The 19,814-nt window shown below is 33.0% G+C and overlaps 1 protein-coding gene across 2 annotated transcripts in view; it reads right to left on the bottom strand.

Annotated features, from left to right (window-relative positions):
• The window catches only part of SEMA3E (semaphorin 3E), a 244,158-nt gene that overhangs the window by 27,612 nt on the left and 196,732 nt on the right, over positions 1-19,814 (bottom strand). The window contains exons 6-12 of one of the 2 annotated variants that reach the window (XM_045827770.1): positions 12,478-12,597; positions 11,019-11,161; positions 9,914-10,028; positions 9,443-9,512; positions 6,284-6,428; positions 3,919-4,141; positions 1,387-1,487 (exon numbers count right to left, since the gene is read on the bottom strand). In XM_045827770.1, the coding sequence (XP_045683726.1) occupies positions 1,387-1,487; positions 3,919-4,141; positions 6,284-6,428; positions 9,443-9,512; positions 9,914-10,028; positions 11,019-11,161; positions 12,478-12,597 (917 nt within the window). The remainder of the gene's footprint in view (positions 1-1,386; positions 1,488-3,918; positions 4,142-6,283; positions 6,429-9,442; positions 9,513-9,913; positions 10,029-11,018; positions 11,162-12,477; positions 12,598-19,814) is intronic. The other variant, XM_045827771.1, reaches the window with a different exon arrangement.

Raw genomic sequence — 19,814 nt, 5'->3', positions numbered from 1 at the left:
AGGAACAAGCTGCTGCTGTGGATGCTGTTAACATGAGCACTACGGTCTCCGATGTGAAATGAATTCTTACACAGAGGTGTGATATGAAAAATAAGCAAAAGCATAGCTGCTCTGGTTGAAATAGAAATGTGTTTAGCTTTGGGTCTGGTTGGGGGGAATCTAATCTCCTAGACAGCCAAGGTGAAATGAACTGTTGTTTATCAATAAGAATATTTTCATATGTATTCATTACATACATACATAATCAATCTTTCTTATTTAAAGATTGTGTGTCTGCAGATTTGCCTACTTGCTAAAAGTCATTGCAGCCCCAGTCCCAGTATCTGTGGTGTTTTCAGTTACTGAGGGACTCATGGGTGCGGAGTGGCGCAGTCCCAGGTGCCCTGTGTGCGCAGCCGGGGCTGACGTCCATCCAAGGTGCCGTCTTGTTTCAGCTGTCACGTGTAAAGTGTCCTTTTTATGGCCTCATTTGATGCCACATTTTTCACATTTTTGGCCTTTTTGCTGGTAATTTTCGTCTTTAAAATGGCCCCTAACCACCATGCAGAAGTGCTCTATAAAGTTCCTAAGGTCCAAAAGGCTGCATTATGCCTTACGGAGAAATTAAGCATGTTAGATAAACTTTGTTCAGGTGTTAATTACAGAGCTGTTGGCCATGAGTTCAATGTAAACTGAATCGATCCACAACATATAATGAAATAAAGTGTCTTTAAACAAAAACATACATTAAACAAGGTTATATATTGATCAATTGACAAAAAGTTGTGACTGGAGTCTCATAGGAACCAAACCTCCGTTTCTCCCAGGGCCAATGACCAGCATTCACCAATTCAGTGTTCAAGGTCTCTTTGAGAAAAAAACTGCCACAAATACTGAGACTTGACTCTGTTTATATGTGGGTATAAATATATACAATTGTTTTTGTCATGTCTAATTTTTCCATTATTTTGAGTTCTTTTTTAGTAAATTCTCTGTGTAATTTGCATGCTATAATGTGCTTATCACACCACAGTGTCTCCAGTATAAAACTTACTGTTATTTTTGAATTCTGTGTTTTTATTGTACTTTTTGACAAGATGAAACTTTGCAATAATGATTCTGGAATTCATATGTGATATTGAAATTCTTCTCAAGTTAGGTAATTACTGGCCTCTTCATTTGAATAGTCTATGACAATAAAAGATGCAATAAGATTTTAAATCATTCCTCACTTCAAATCACTCTGAATTCACAACATGCCTGTTAGGGAACAAAACTGACATAATGCCTTTCCTTTTCACAACTCACTTGGAATTGTCTGTAATACATAAATGTTGGCTATATATATATGTTATCTCTATATATATACATATATATACCTATATATAGATAACATTTTTTTTTTACCAAAAATACCTTGAATATCTGAAGTTCTTCTAGAATTACTTCCTCCATTGATTCTGTTTCTTGGTTGTAAATTGTGATTATTTTCAACACAATTCCATTATCTGTAAGAAAAAAAAGAGACAGAGAGATAAACTAGAGGTTTTGTTACAATCTGGTTTTCAAACAATTCAAAACCACTTAGGGACAACGGGTTCAAGTAAGTTTTGAAATATAGATGCATGAAGTACTTAATCACTGCTGGTTAAAACAATGTTTTTATATCTTATACTTGTTATGCATTTATATTTTTAATTAGAAAAAATAATAACTTTATATGCCTGGCCAAAAAAAACCCTCCATAAATTGTACATAATTATTTTTTAAATAACTTGATTCAAAAATCCAATTAAAGGTTAGGAGTCAAAATATCTTTGGATGAAAATATAAGACAAATTATTTTAGCTTCTTCTGTGTTGTATGAAGAGATAAAAATTTTTACATAAAGCATATTTCCAGGTAAGAAAATATAGTTTTAACATTAGGGAACAAAATACTATGGTAACACACACACACACATTTAATAAGAAAAGTTTCAAGATACACTATTGAGAGAAGAGTGTAGTAAATGCTCCTGTACTAATCACTCAGCTTCCATTGTTATCGATAATTTTATACACTTACATTCATGCTTTAAAAGCATACCTAATTTGTATTATTCCTGATATTCTTGTTAGTTACAATGAAAAATTTAATAAGACACTAATTTGCCTATAAAAAATTGGTATAGTGCTAAAAATAACCCAGTAAAAAAATAAACACTTTGGAGGCACTGATCTAAGAGTTACTATAGTATTTATCAATTTGTTTAAAACTTATTAAATCTTGTATTTAGGTTAATAAAATTTGATTAAAATAAAACTAATAACAACTACCTATATTATATGCTAAAAATAATACAAATTATCATAATTTTTATAACCAAGCACACTCATTAAATATCCCACAATTACTATTACATCAAGCAAAAAAGTAAAGATGAAACTAAAATTATTAATTTGCCACTGATTTTGCAATAAGGACTCCCTCTATAGATAGATGGATAGATAGACAGATAGATAGATAGATAGATAATATTAAAGCATGTATCTGGTAAACTTGGAGGAAAATAACTATCATTTGTGGGATTTTCCAATGTTGTATTCCTCGCACATTCATCAAATACATTCTTTTGTGTTGAAAGGCTGTGGTACAATATGATTATGAGTTACACATGGTTTTCATGGTAATGTAAGTATATGCCTGATATTCCTGAAATTCTCTCAAATAGCTTTGGTTAATCTAACAAGAAAGTATTTCTAAAAATATTTTTGGATTACTTTCTAGGACATTTAAAAATAACACACTTTTTTTCCACAACTGACTTTATCAAATATGATCTTGTTTATAGAACTCTTTTAAAAACTCTGTTGATGCCACTGTGACTGAATTCATGGCTGAGGTAATTTAAGTTTGTTAAAGAAATCTGATGCTTTGTTAAATCTTGATCCCACAGTGCAGAGCATGTTATTAACATTAATCTCCTAAAATAAATGGATAAAATGTAGCCTGCACCAGAGATCAATTTCTGGAAATCAGATGAATGTTTCCTTACTTAAATGTTTGCTTTTTCAAAATGTATGATTGCAAACGCCCACGTACCAATATTAATATTATAACCTGATTCCTGATTCGGGCATATGTGATGTCTATTTAGAATTATATGTCTATGATTAAAGTTATGTATGATAGAATGCTTATTCTTTAAATAGCAACCACTGCAGCAATTATTATAATGCATATGAAAAAATAAAGAAGTGATTATTTAAAAACTTTTTGAATGACTGTAGAATTTTAAAGTACTTGACAAAATTTTCTACATATTACTCTGGATGCCAAAAGATTCCAAGTTCTCTTTCACAAGCTAGATCTAAAGTATGGCATCAACTGAAATTATAGATTTATTTGAAATTTTCACTTTTAGCATATTTATTATAATTTATTTTATTAATGCAGGATATTATAACTTTGATCTAAATGTTTAACTCCATTATGAGTAACACTTGGCCTGTTTGGTACAAATGGTTGATTCTGATGGAGCCTGATAAACATTGTGATTTTAAGTTTAGGTGAAGTTATTGTCCCAAATGTTAAAAAATTCTTGAGACCTTACTGAGCAGCCAAAGTCGGCAATGGCCCTGGGAAATGACAGGAGAACCATCTACAGCCCTTACCTCCTCTGTGATAAGTTCTACTTGGAGCCAGCATTGTTTATTAACATCAGTTATTTGCTCCTTCACTTGCTCATTTGTTCAAGTATATTAAGTACTGACTATGTACTACGAATTAGGTGCTGTAACTGCCCCAAAACCTCTCTTCCAGTGCATCAAATAATCAATATATAAAAAGATAATATATCATAAGGAGATTTGTTGTTAGGTAGTTTTTTAAAATATTAATAATGTTATTGAGTACATGGTTCAATTTAAATATCTTGAGTCTTTCTAACCTCTTTACCTGTCCCAATAAACAAGACATCATATTGGCCATCCTCTGCTTCTACTTGATCCACTGCTATTTGTTTCAGGTTATATCTTCCATCTGTTTTTACCAGTATTGGTTTTTTATGGACAGGCTTTATGGGCTGGTACATAAGTGGATGGCTTCTTGCAAAGCGGATAGCATCATCGGGATAGTCTTTGGTGGATCCATACCTCCCTCCATTCACTTTGCTGGCACACTAAAACACAAGCAGATGAGGTCATTTTTTTGCCTTAAATCTAAAGAGCAAATTTAAAATCAATAATGAAAAGAATTAGAAAAGTGGATATGCTAGATTAATTAACTGTGCATTTAGAAATATTTAGTGATCATATATTCTTTACTACAGAAATGAAATCTACATTAAAAATTGCAAGGAGACCCTGAATGACTTAAACATACAGAAATACACAGAAAGTAGTGAAATCCTGGAAAAGTGCAATATATTTAATACTGGCACAGCTTGATGGTGGTAAAAATGTATAAGATCATAAATATTGTAGTTATTTTCCCTGCTTTCTGAAATTCATTTGCTTACATTGTAAATTAAAATTTGAAGGTAAACAATGTATAGTTTGGAGGAAAACAAAAAGCCTCTTTGTCGTGCTCAATCTTCTCCTCCCCACAGCAGCACAAAGCAGCTCTCCCACTGTGGAGATGATGATGATCACTGGTGATGGTTCCCGCTGGCTCACTAACTAGAACTTCATCCTGTAATATAGGAACCTGCTCACATTCCATCATTACTGGTTCAGGAAAAACCCTCTCTGTTCTACTGTAATCTGTATGAATTTGTAGTGTTTTTATATGGATTAGACAGAATAAATTGAGAAAACCAGAAATATTTGCAAGAACATGTCTCAATTCTTAAATTGCTGTCTCTAAAAATAAATATCCAAGAGCACCATAGCAGCTTCTTGGAATGAGTACCTTTAACTGTTGACTCATGCTTGTCATTAAGCGCTCCCTCATTTTGCATACTTTCCTTCAGAATCTGCAGCAATTGCCATGGTTATCTTGATTAAAAAATTTCCACGTTAGAGTATAAATACAGTAGTTTAGTAATCAGATTCTGCAAAGAGGGAATTTTTAATGGTTTGTTTGAAAAATTGAGGCTACGTTTGTTAATTTGGCCTGAATTTTTCACATGAGCACACTTTCATGCTATATAATTGGAAACATTTTGGACCAGCCTGGAAGCAGTTCAGTAACCAGTCACTTCCTCCAAATCTTTAATACCATGTGGTTTCAAGAAGCTTTTCCAGCAAAGCCACAGGAGTGAGTTTTCTCCATTTAAATTGTAATTTCAATCAATAGAGTGAAATAAAATATACTTTATGCCTTACTGGAAGTCATAATTTTAAGCTAGTGAGGGGGAGTGATTGAAATGGTAAAGCCTTACACTCATTAATGGAGGTAAGGTTTGTTTCCACTTTGGATTTTGGCTCTGTAGAAGGGTTTTCTACTGGACTTGCAAGTACCTGTGGAATCAGCATAGTGATGGGTTTTCACCAGCTGCTCATAAAGAGTAGACTTTGACTTGCACGACAAGTTAAGTGTTCTCTGTGGCTCACATAGCTCATGCAATGATCATACATTTTCCCAACTTAGTTGCACACAGGATACATGATTCCAAAGTCATCACTGTCATCACCATCACCATTGCCACAGTCATCATCATTTTTAGGTATGTGTGCAGCTATGAGCACAAAAGTTTGAATGGCTGGCGAGGGAAAATCTTGGTAGCACTGGTTCAGAGTAGGGCATGGAACTTCCTGTACCCTAGCAGCACTTTTGTATTAGCACTTCTAGGAGCCAGCAAGAATGGTAAATGAGATGCTAAGTATTCTGAAGGGACAGAAGAAAAGCTGCTTTTAGATGCTAAAAGTGACAATCCGAGGAGAAAGTCTGGCTCAGAACCCAAATATTAGTTTGGCATAGAACTCAAATATTAGAATATAAAAGTATATCCTGATTGAAAATTATATGTAGCACTAATTCTCCCACAGAAGCTGGGAGGAATACGATGCTCCTTTGATTGATTGTTACTGTATTCACCAGCATCCTTAAAAATAAAATTTTAGTTGGGGTTACTTAGCCAAAATATCCGTGATAATACATACTTCATAATGCTGTTAAGATGTACCCACTATAGAATATTTAAATAACAAACATGTAGTAACTAGATATAAGAAGTGATTTTTCTTTACCATGCAAGCATATTTGTATATGTAGGATTTAACTGTTTAATGCAAAGTTTTGTAAAGCATCTGAAACAGTGAACACAATATTACTAAAAGGCTTTCAAAATAAGAATATTTTGTTAAATGCCTAAACTTACAGAACCTGGCCGTGGATAGGGTACTTTCCCTTCATAGAGTGACCAGTGGTATTCAGGTCCTTCCTTATGTGCGTAGGGTCCATTGAAAGCTGCCCGGATGCTAGACATATGATAGACACATATAGCATGTCCTCTGAATATATTACTGAAAAATACAAAAGAGAGACGATCACTGTCATGGCACTCACTCAGAGGTTACCTAGTCAAGCCTTCCAAACTACCTGTATGAATGAAGTCTTTTGGGTAAAAATGTTGTGATCCCTTAAGCACAGGATATTCTAGAAATATTAACTATTGTAATATTTCAAGAATTAAAACTCCAAAACTTAATATTCATTTGCCTAATATTTATAATAAATTAAAATGACATCATTAGAATAAAACAGTAGATAGTTGTACCACTTTGTTATATTATTGTGAAAGTTTATGTTGTGTTTTTATATTTTTTATTAAGGACTATAAGGGTTTAATATTTGAAAAGATTCATTTCCAAGCGTAATTATTCATTTTAAGGTTTTAACTCCTTGTACGTTACTCTATATTAAGAATAGACAGTGTTCTCCTAATCACCATGTTGTTAATATTGCTACAAATTCTATTCAAATTTATTAAGATTTCTCAGTGTGTATTATCTGAATAGCAAGTGAAAGTCTCACAAAAATTTGGGGTATTTGTCCCATTCTTTACCTTGGGGTCATGTAGACATTAAGAAGCTTATTGTACATTAATTCCTCCAGGTCACTGAAAATGGTGCTGGAGTGGAAATAGATTAATTTGGGGGAAATTATTTAAATTATATAGAACCTAGATTCTTTACCTACAGAACTGCAATTGAAATTATTTTTTAGATAAAATTTTCTACTTGCAGAGGATAAAGACAGTAGGTAACTAACTATGGCATATTTTACTGGAGGCATATGGAATAAAATTCTACAAACTGACATTTTTAAATGATCTGCTTTAAAACTTTGGCCCTTTCTTAGTGTGGCATGATCTAAATGAATAGATCCTCACATTTCCCTAGCCACCTCATTGTGAGAATTAAAATAGTCAATGCGAAAGTGCTTTGCAAGATGAAAAGTTCTTTATAAATATAAAAGTTCCTACACTCTGAGACACCTGTACAACAGCAGTTATGATGCTGTCTTAGAACATCAATTCACACATTCTATAACACACCTTGAAGCAATTGGAAATGCCTGCGATAGTGAGAAAACCAGAGATAGTCTCCCAACTGAAGTGGCAATAAACCTTTGATCACCATGCTATGAATATCTACTCTTACGTCAGGAAACAGCTGGGAAACTGTTATGTGCATATTGAATACTCACCATTGAAATTATGGAAGAAAATAATGTTCTGTCTTTGAAATCTAGACAGATCCATTACACTATCTTTCATTTAGGAAAGTAGCTTACAAACTGATTAACTCACAGAAAACTATACTGATTGTCCCATAGCTTGTATTTATGATGCAAAGCTGTGGAATTATCATGTGATGCATAAAATCTCCACTGGCCTAAGGGAGAAGATAAAGTTAAAAAAAGTAAGGGTTTTTCTATAGCCCATGATAACTACCAATCTATAGTGACTACTTTCCTTTGCATGAAGGAACAACTGACAGCAAAATTGTTTCCATGTTTCTCTGTTGAAGAAAAGGTCTCCTTACAATAGCAGGAAACTTATTCAAAGAGCTGCATTATTTTTTCAAAGTGAGCATATGAAATCACCTGCTAGGAAACTAAACAGGAGTTTTGTGGAGAGACACTAAGCAAATAAGTTAAATATGATAATATCACAGTTTAAGGCTGAGGCAATGCAAAAGAGTAACTAAACTATACCATTAGATCCCTTTCTCAAGAATTGAAGTGTATTTTCCATTTCTCATTCCAGTCATCTCACCTCCACCCTGCCTTATTTGGAAAGACCCAGGGGAAATTACACACACACACACACACACACACACACACACACACACATGCTTTCAACCAAACTGATTCATTTTCCCAATGCATACAAAATATAAAAATATAAAAAAGGGGAAATAATAGATTATAAGCTCTAAACGTGAGCAGCTTATATAAATTTTAAACATGGAAGGCAAATTTCAAACATGTGTTCTCTGTAAATCTACACAGAAATATGACAACCAGAGCAAAGGGTAAATAAAGTCTTTTGTGATTAAGAACAAAGGACTATTTCTTGAAGATGAAAACTGACAAGTATTGAAGAACTGATACAAGTAGTGTTGCAAAGGAAAGTCGCTGGAAGCAAGAGAAGCAGCAGATAAACAAACTCACAGCGAGAGGAACTAATGAAGTAGATACTGGGATTCAGTGATAGTGTTACCCTGTTGAAAGCAGAACTTCAGAGAGCTTAGAGGAAGTACTCGAAAGCTGAGTGGGTATCATTGATAGCTTTGAGAGTCTGACTTGGAAAATTTTCCATGACAATTTTCTGTGACAAAAATTATCCTAGTCGTTTCCTTCCCATTGGAGTTCAATTCACAAAGAAGTCAGACAGAAAAGGAGAAAAATCATATGATTTCACTCATGTGGAATAGAAAACAAAAAAGAAACAAATGAACATACAAAACAAAAACAAACTTGTAGATACAGACAACAGATTGGTGGTTACCAGAGGGGAAGGAGTAGGGGAGGGAAAACTGGGCAAAGGGGGTCAAATACATGGTGATGGACAAAAATCAGACTTTTGTTGTGGAATACACTTTGGTGTATACAGATATTGAATTATAATGTTTTATACCAGAAACTTATATAATGTTATTAACCAGTGTAGATCTCAGTAAAAAACTTATCCTAGACTCTATAGCATGGAACTAATTAATATCTTGTCATAAACTATATGACAAAAAAGTCATTCTGTTGTGGATCTGAGAGGGAAGGAAACAATCAGGATACCGAGCAGAGGAGGATGCTGGGATAATTCAAACAAAAGCAAATAAATATCTAGATTGAGATTGTGGCTTTAAAAATGAAAGAACAATTTTAAACATAGGATAACAAAGAGAAATTGGTGACTTATGAAATATAAAAAATGAGAAAGAGAGCAGGTTAATAGTATTTCCAAGTAAGATACACAAGAAGGGGAAGTTGTATTTTGTTCCATAATATATTATTGACCACATAGATTTCTCACCTGGTAGTGTTAAATAGTCCAAATATCACTGGGTTCTTGTGGTCTCTTGTGTGCACCAAAAAAACATCCTCTGAAAAATTAAACACCATTACATTACTTAGTATTTTTAGTTTTCTGTGCACGTAAAGAAAATACATTGACAAAATAGTTTAGAACTCATTAAACACATTTTCACATGCAGTCACACAACCATGAGTAAATCACAAAAGAGTGAAACACTTGGCTGCTCAGCGTGGCTTTGAGCTGAGCCTCAGGAAGGATGAAGTGCTGACTAAGCTATGAGGTCTCTTTCCGTTCCTGTAACTCCTTTGCCCTCCACCGCGGACCTCGCCAAAAGGAAAGAACAGAAACCTGCTTCAAGTTGGAAGTTGAACACTGCAGAAAGCAAGTTTTCCACATGTGCTAGAGATGGTGAGGGTTATAAAGTGGCATCTACATCGAAGAGTAAAATTTAATTCTCCCAATATTTACCTAATTCATCAAAATATGTATCAATTCCGTTCAGTCCTGGCACCGAGCAAACCAGTCTCGCTTTCAGGAAAGTACTCCACTTGTTCACCAGTATTCTCTGTCCTCCCACGTCATTCTGGGAAAACCAAAGACTAGGTAAGTGGGCACTCACAGAACGTTTACCAATGACAAATTTTGTGTCATTAAACATGCAGGCTTTTCATTTAATATGGAAAATTTAGCATAAACTTCAAATAATAACAGATGTAATTTGTCATAATATAGTTTTAGGTTTGCACATTCTGCCTGGCCAGCATACTTCACTCTGGTCCATTATATATACTTTATGAGTATTAAACAATGTTAATAGAACAGTTTCTTCTGAATAAAGTAGGGGCTTTTATAATACAGTAACCTTTATTATTTTATTAATAAACTGCTTATCTCAAAAATATCCCAACATTCTTTTGGTTTTCTTCTTTTAGAAAAAAAGAACTTTAAATATACACATATAAACACAAACATGCATAAAACATGTAATAAATATTTGTACACACAGACACATACTATATGTATAGTGACATATATACAATTTCTTCTGAAATGTACTTATTAAATATCCTAAATATCAGAGTATCTTTACACTCATGATATTATTAGCATTCTCTCAATATATATTGCTATTTCAGTTGATTTTAAATGTTCTCAAACAACCCATCTGAACACCCAACAAACTACAGATTATTTCTTTCTACCGAATGAGCCAACTGCACTGTTGAAACATACTTATGTAAATTATAATACTTAGAATGTAGACTAAAGAAACTAAAAAATTGCTTAAGTTAACTTTTTAAAATGGAGCTCAAACTTCTGTGGGGGAGGAAGAACAACTTAATAATACTCTATTTCTTTAGTATGGCTTTGAAAATGAGGAAATCGTACAAAATGCAAAGTTCCCCTAAGAGAAAACTTTCACTGAATATAAAGTATAAAGATGAGATAGTAAATACAAATTTTAGACAGCCTACAGAATAGTGGTAAATATTTTAAAGTAGAAACACTAACAAAGGCCTGCCCATAGATCATGAGATAAGGAAGCTTAATGAGGGAGAAATGTGTTTCTCACCAAGCAAAGTCGCCCCACTCTGCTGTAAATGGCGTGGGCATTGTTTTCTGCTTCCAGGGCCTTCTCAGTAAAAAAGAAATACACTTTGTTGTCATCTCGGTCTTCATTGTCAGCAATCATATATGAACCTACAAATTTTGGTTCTACAGAAGAATAAAAAGAAAATTACAATAGTTATTATCACAAAATAGTAAGTTACTTAAATCAATTATATATCACATGGAAGCTTCAGTTTAACTTTAATTCTTTATGAAGAAATATTTTCCTTGAAATTTTACATTAAATGTGTTAAAAATCATGTAGCCATCATCATTTTATTTGCAATAAACAAGTTTTCTTTGAAATACCAGAGGACAGTTTAACTGGAAAATAATAGTCAGGAGAAAAAAATTTTGAACACCATGTTTATAGACTTGAAACACATTCATAGAAAAACACATTGGAATCTCCATAAATAATTTCTTCCCATACATATAAAAGATCAGTATAAATATCTGCAAAATATTTTAGGAAAGAAGTCTATTTTTAAATTCATAAATTATACAGCAGTCTAGTTCATGAAAGACCATTTTAATTTTAAGATAGAAAATTTAAGTTTTTGTGTTTGTAGTTTAAAGTATCTCAGGGAATAAGCTTTGATTGATATCGACGGTGAAATATTTTAATAATAACATACTGCCAATAATAACTGTGCACTTTAAAACTTAATAAAAAGGCTGAGAATAATGGCAACACTCACCATAAAATGATGTTTTAGTCCTTAGGTACACCAGTGTGCAAAAACATATAAATAATTCCTTACAAAGAATTCTATGTCAATGAATGGCTAGTGATTTTCCTAGTGTTTTATTTGTCTCTAAAGTGCAATGTGATCCTATTAAAATGAGCAAAGCAATCAATTCATCTAAAATGGTGCCAACTGATATAACAACTTATTGGATAAAAGTGCTTTTTACTTTTCATGTATTTGCTTTGCTTTCTTAATATGAATCCTTATTTCTATTTTTTAAAAAGATTTTATTTAATTTTTAGAGACAGGGGAAGGGAGGAAGAAAGAGTGGGAGAGAAACATCAAATGTGTGGTTGCCTCTCATGCTCCCCCTACGGGGGACCTGGCCTGCAAACCAGGCATGTGCCCTGACTGGGAATTGAACTGGCAACCCTCTGGTTCTCAGGCCAGCACTCAATCCACTGAGCCACACCAGCCAGGTCTGAATACTTATTTCTAATCATTGTTGTAAATATAATTTGGTTTTATAATAAAGTCAAATCATGTTGATATAAGATGATATACACATATATAATATTTTAATACATAAATGTTGCTAATTTTAAAAATCCTAAAATTTGTAAAAATATATATTACCCTTGTAGTTATTATCACTAAATGGCGAATTCCTTATGAATTCTAGATTTACGTTTAATTCTGATTTACATACTTTTTTTCCCTCAGCCCTACCTTTCAACAGGCGTTCGTCATCATGCTCAGTGCGGATGTGAGCCAGGCGCCCCATGCTCCGGAACACTGCCGCATCTCTGCCCCAGTAGTCACTGTAGAGGCCAGCAAACAGTTCAGTGCCTACATGGAAACATCAGTTAAAAAGAAGTCAGTGCTTATTTCTGGATCTGAAGGCAGTGTATAAACCACAACTACAGTCAGCCACATCTAGGCTTATGATAAATACAACCTTATGAAATTAATATTATTGTTAAGTGCATGCATGGTATAGTCAGACTTCCAGTTTCAATCCTGATTCTGCTACTTACCAGCTGTGAGAACTTGGGCAAGTTGTTTAACCTCTCAGTTTCCTTATTTATTAATAGGAATAGCACCCAAAAGGGTAAAGAACTTTAAAAAGTAGCTGGCACATGCTAAGACTTATATGAGCATTTGATAAATAACGTGGTTTAATCTTATTAAACTTTTAAAAATCACATCATCAGGGTATTATCATTATTATTCGTATATGAGAGTCAGCTAACTAAAATCTTTTTTGTAATAGGAAATGGCTTCCATCAACATGATTTTAGTGTGGAATCCACAAAGTCTGACAAAGTTGTGTAAATCCAGCTAGTTGACATTTAATTTGTAAATCGGCTACTTACATAGGAAAGCTATAGGGTATATAATTTAATCTGGCAGTCAACCTAACAATTGGAGTTAGCTGTGACATGTGGTAGAGATGGCAGACCTAAATCAGATTGAGGAGCACAAAAATGAATGCCATGTCTCAAGAAATTACAATGTGTCTGGAGCCAGCCAGAAAGAAAGACATGAGGAAAGAAAGAAAAGTTTAATAACAGAAAAATAACACAAGGCTGTAACTGGAAGCCCAGAAAGACCAACACCTCTCAAGCACAGGGACTTGGTGTCCTCTGTTGTCGAAGTGACAACAAAAGACAGTGTGCCCATCAGTGATGCCATGGGAGCTGTTCCGGGCCTCCGCAGCCTCCAGGTCCTGTCCATTGCAAAATCTCTGATTAAGAAAAAAATGACTGCCCTGGCTGGCATAGCTCAGTAGATTGAGCATGGGCTGCGAACCAAAGCATCACAGGTTTGACTTCCGGTCAGGGCACATGCCTGGGTTGCAGGCCACAGCCCCCAGAAACAGCGCATTGATGTTTCTCTCCCTCTTTCTTCCTCCCTTCCCTCTCTAAAAAATAAATAAATAAAATCTTTAAAAAAAAAGAAAAAAATGACAGCAGCAGATCACTGGAAACAGCAACCTCAATTTAGGGTGGTAAGATTATTTTCTTAATGAGTGTCCTATAACTCTGGTCAGGTTTACAAACAGAGATGATGCCCACACTAAACCCAAAGTACTAAGGTTTTTCTGTTAAATGTGAAAGGTGGCCACATGGTATTTAATGTGCTGAAGTTTGAGAGCATTCAAACAAACTGTGTTTCCAAATTCACATATTGTAGCTGCATGCTCGGTTTTGGAATTTGAATTATTAAAGGTACAGACAGACAAATTTGACCAAGTATATAAACAGAATTTAAAAGATGAGTGTCATATTTATAAATGTTGTTGTATAGAATTTACAAACTATTTTAATATCTATGAAGGTTTTTCTAAGGTGAAGTCTTTAAAGCTTTTAAAAACTTAGATTAAATATATTTTTATGATTTAAATTTTGAGAAAGAAATCAACTGAGTTGTAAATGGGACACTTTGTAAGGAAGTTTATTTTCATGTTTAGTTAACTGATTTAATTCTTGAAAAGTAAAGATGATTGTTTTTGTTATACCAGATTTAGAAATAGAATAATGAAGTAGAAATTGAATTCAAAGGCTTAAGATAAATACGATTTTAGAAATTTAATTATAAACTTTTTCTTTTATAAATAGCCAAGTAATTGTAAATTATTTTTTCTGTTTTCAAAATGCACTATGAATTCTTAAAAACTATATAGGATATAAACATAAATATAAGTTTTTCACAAAGAAATTCACTTTTAAACTATACATATTATAAAAGACAGAGAAAGAAGCAACTGGGGTAAAACATTAACAATTTGTACATCAGAGGTTAAGGGCATACAGGTATAAATTTTACTCCTCTGTCAATTCCCCGTATTTAAAAATTTTCAAGATAACATTTGAAAAAGAACTGTATTCACTGAGTTTATCCTGTATGCTAAGTGAGAGGTGTGATAAGACAAATAACAGAAACTGTAAAACAAAGATGCTCCACATCTGGACCTAAGAAAATACAACTTGGTAGAGAAAATTATATAAAAACCCTTATTTAAACATGTTCTTTGGTAATAGAAGGGGGAAGAAAGTAACATAATATACACGAGTATGATGCTATCCTCATCAGAAATTTTAAATTCAAAAGTGCAGAAAGACTATTTTGAGATAAAATGCATTCGGTGGTGAGGGGTACAAGCCACACGTGGGATTCTGAACCCCTTGAACCTGGGTCACAGAGAGTCACGCTGGACTCATCATAAAGCCTGGGGATCACCGTCTTTATGTGATTAATAAAAAAGCTGACCGTAAAAGAGTTGATCACTATTGAACCACCAGGATGAGTAAATTTCTGAGATATTTTTTGTTTTGAATTATTATACTTGATTATATTTCCCATCTAAAAACATAAAGTCTATTATTTAAATTTTTTTTAAATGTGACTTATTTTTCTTATGTTGTCTGGGATTAATATTTATGCATACATTGGACAAAATACTGATTTCTTAAAAGTCCTGACAGTTTTTTATTTTGTAAGTTTTTAATATTTGATTTCATTTTCTAAAATCTTTCTAGAACTTTCATATCTGAAATTATTCTTATGAGAAACTAATCTTTATATTGCTTCGCATTAATTTTATTCTCTTGTGCCCAATTTGGGACAATGTTTCAAAGTTCCACTTATTTTAATCAATTCTATCAAGTTAACAAACAAGTACCTCTAGGATCCACTAGATGGCAACCCTATGATACGAATAATACTATATTCAGGGCTGGTTTTCTGCACAAAGGAAAAAAAAAAGATGTTTTAATTCCCTGACTGGTGTACCTCAGTTGGTAAATTCATAGTAACAAGCAATAATGATATTTGGTAAAATACTTTCCTAAGAAAAAATAAACACTATAACATAAAATAATAAATTAGAGTAAAGTTTTAGGAACTGTTACCTAATAGTAATTAAATGAACAAAGGTACTCACCATCATTATAGTGATTGATACCATTTATAGTAAATATATAGTTTACAATTAAAAGCTTTACTTTGAAACTATAGCTATTTGGTATAGTTAAAGAAAATCTGTAAATCAATATTTTGGTATTTTACAGATAGCAAAATTAACATCTGAATAAATCATGTTTTCATGAATTAAAAATAAAAAGTTTCTCATATATAGTAAGATGTGCTTTACAGTTTCAATGATAAGAACAGAACTACCCAAGTTTTTGTTTTTCTATGTCTACAGAGACATGATATTTCATAACTGTTAGCTTAGTCAACAACCAGGATATAATCTATTTTGATATTTGATTTGTATGCCATGTATTATTTTTCATCATTAGAGTACTGACTTCTGTTGGGAACTGATGTTATGTTAATTTTAAATGGTCAGGTGTGGCTATAATTAAAAAGTAAAACACATCTGCAGGATATTTTGACAGGTGAATGTAACTTATCAATGTCATGCTCAACAACAGTCTCTATGTACAGATACGAGAATACTGGGAATAGTTCTGCGTTGGAAGTCTGGCAAACCAAGCCTCCAGCTTGAAATACGCTGTTTGACCTTGACAAGAACATTCAATATCCAATGGTCTCGGTATTTGCAGAATTAGAGAGACCTACAAGTGATTGCTTAAACCTGAGAAGCTTTTATGGTCTCTCTGCTGTCCCCTCTTTTTTTTCCTGGATTTATTCACCTCCTTCCCCCTTTCCTTCACATTTACCTAGCTATTGCTCACTTTCTCCATGAATCCTTCCATGGCAAAACTTGTTAGTTTCACAGTACCACCATAGCACCCCTGCCTATTCTATCATAGTGCTCGTCCTACTACATGTTGTTTAACTCCTTATGTGTTTGACATCATGCCTCACTAGAATGCAGACTTCTTCATGTGTCTTATATATTCTTTTATATATTATATATTCTTCTTCATGTGTCTTATATATTCCAGTACCTTGTACTGTGTCTGGAATACAGAAAACGTTCAATATACATTTGTCAAATCAAATGAATGACATAATGAATTAATAAATGAATATATCTAAAACTCTGTTACATGTTTAAGTTAAAAAGCTATGAAATACAATATGAAAAACTCTGGATGAGATTCTGATATTTTAAAACTACCTCATGGGGAAACATCACAAAAAAGAAAAACTCTTAGGGATTTGAATGAGTTAACAGAGTTTTTTAAAGCATTTTTGCTCCTCAAGACTTGTTATTCAATTATATTAATTCATGAACATAGGGATTCCATTTTCTTCTACTATTTGTTTCCAATTACTTTCAGCTCCCAAAACATTATTTACACTAAATTGTTTATTTGAAAGAAAGTGATACAGTCATTTGACTCCTGACGATATAAAAAAACAATTCCACTGTAAATAATTCTAAGCTAAAATGCATCATTAAAATATCTTTGTACACAACTCCTTTTTTATAGACTCTATACAAACTCTAATTGAAGTTATAGTTAAGAGTATTTCATTGCCTTACACTCTATTTTTTTGGAATTTACTGAGTTTTGCTCATAGACTTTTTGTTAATCAACTAGAGATTTTATTCACCATACTGAAAATATAGATCTCAATTGTTTAGTGAGAAAAATTCACAGTAGTTTTTTATGCCTTTCTTATCTTTTTATGATTTACTTAAGCATTTCTCTTATTTATGCTGTAAATGTCTCCAAATCTAATGTGGAATACATTTACCTCAAGGAAAGCACATGGTTAAAGGCTGATTTAATTGGCTCATTTCATGACTGACCTGCATAATTTTGTGAGAAAATTATTCTACTTTAGATGCACTATTGTGTAGAGTGACTGTGACATGCATAACTGCAAAAAGAAACAAAATGCACTGGAGAATGTAAAGATGGATAAAAATGACCCATAAAATCTGTCATCCCAGTTCACCCTCACATTTGGCTTAGAATGCTGAAACTGGAAATGATGTGTTTTTGTTTGGTTTATGGTTACATAGTTGTTGTCGGGCCTTTTTGTTTGTTTTGTTTTGGCAGGTAGCCAGCGCTAGCTCCCAAGGTTAGGAAGGCAGTTTCTGAGGCCTGAAAGAAGAAGAAAAGTGTTCTGAGCCTGTTTGTCTACACCTGTGGGCACCCAGGGTGGTTCTCTGAGTTGTCCTGGTGGCGAACCAGTGATATCAATGCCGACATGGTCAAGTCAGATTCCTAAGGGAGAGAAGGTCAATGGGGAATTGAAGTGTAGAACTTTTTTCCTTCTAACTTTGATTTTGTTTTGTTTGTTTTGAAGAAACCTTAAGCAAAAAATTCAAACAGCTCCTTGGAGACTAGCAGTTGTGGCCAGAAGCAACAGTAAGCATGTGGATAATTGGCCTTCAGCCGAATGTGAGAGAGCAGCAGTATGGGGTAAGAAAGTACAGATATTCTTTAGGGACAGAAACGTGATAAGAAAATAACTTTGTCTAAGTTGTTATACAGTTGGGATGAATTAAAAAAATGAGCTAGCACATTCACTTGTTACATTTATAGAGGTTAAAATGATGAAGCCATATTTTACCTTCATTTAGACTTTTTCATTTATTTTTCAATATTATCAAGCCCTATTTTGTGAAAAAGCTATTCATTTATAATTCCGCCCTGAATTAATTTAAAAGAAACATTTATTTATTTAAAAAGGTTTTAATGTTATTAGGAGCTTGAAATAATCACTTAAATTATTCTTGCAACTCCCTATCATTCAATCAACATTGACCTTTAATTCAAAGAATTGGTAATGGGGAGATATAGTCACAAAGGTCTCGTTGTTATGGATGAAAGTGCAGGGAAAAATCTTCAGTGGCTGTAAACTTTTGTAGCTTTATTTCCTAGAAATAGTAACATAGGACAAAAAAAACATAAAAATAAAATTTGAGTGGCTGTAAAACATTTGTGGTTATTTGTTGAAGTAATCCTTTAGTAAGCCTTGAACTTAAGAAGCACCCTAAAAATATCCCAACAACAAAGCTCACACTTTCAAAGCAGGTGTTAAAAAGTACATGACAAATTAGAGTGTTGTTCCCCTAAAACTAGTTACATGTAATATATATTATATAACATGAATGTTAGTCTACTGTAGGCACTTCAGGTATGGTAGGTATTAACTTACACCTGGAACTGATAATACAAACCTGGCACAGAATGAAAAGTTCTGGAAAAAAAAAAAGGCAATAGAACTGAGAAGGCAAATTATAAGGGAAATCCTAAAGTTACTGAAGGTGTTATCAACTTTATAAGGAGAATAATGCAATAATACATCATATATAACTGATGAAATATAGTCAACTATTATTTTTCCTTTTGGCCAAAATAATATATAGTATACAGAAAATGTGTCCTGAATTTTTATTCGACCAGTCACCAAACCTACCAATTTAGTGGCAAGTACCTAGTATCCTAGTATCTCTGGGAATTGAAAAGTATGGGTAAGTAAGGTAGCAATTCATTTACTAAATATTCATTGTTTCAACAAACTTTTTAAAACCAGGTTGTAATGTCTTGTATACTTAAAACTACTTTAAATATGATGTTAGTGAACGTGGCTAAACATGTAGAAATATTACTCCCGAGATATGAATTTACATGCCACAAAAATAAATTATGTTAATACCAAATGACTTTTGAAGAGTAAGCCTAATTAACAGATAATTTCCTTTTGATTGGTTCTGAACATATAAAAAATAGCTCAATAAGGAGCTCGTTTTACTCTGTTTCACATAGAACCATTACAAGTTATTAATATTTTGTTAGTAAATTAAAAGCTTAATAAAAATACATTCATTAACTTGTGTTTCATCTAGCAAATAATCTTCATTCTTTTATTCAATTTTACAGTAAGCTTTTATTCCACATCAATTTAAGGTAAGTGAAATAAACTGTATCTAAAGTAAAGAAATTATAAGAAAGTCTGTGATTTGTGAGCATTTTTTTCTTCTTTGAGAGCCTTGTTAGTTTTATGAGTTTTGTTACAAAATCAAGTTTTTTTCTTACCATGAAACTGCATGTTAATGAGCAGGTATTAAATGTTAAGTGTGAGGAGTGATTAACAAAGAAACAAAGAAGGAGCAATGTTCTAAAAATGGC

This window comes from Phyllostomus hastatus, unplaced genomic scaffold, assembly GCF_019186645.2.
Source record: "Phyllostomus hastatus isolate PE091 unplaced genomic scaffold, TTU_PhHast_1.1 phas_scaffold_78, whole genome shotgun sequence".
NCBI classification, from domain to species: Eukaryota; Metazoa; Chordata; class Mammalia; order Chiroptera; family Phyllostomidae; genus Phyllostomus; species Phyllostomus hastatus.
Note: the sequence above shows the minus strand (reverse complement) of the source record. Positions and strands in the feature narration are given on the sequence as shown.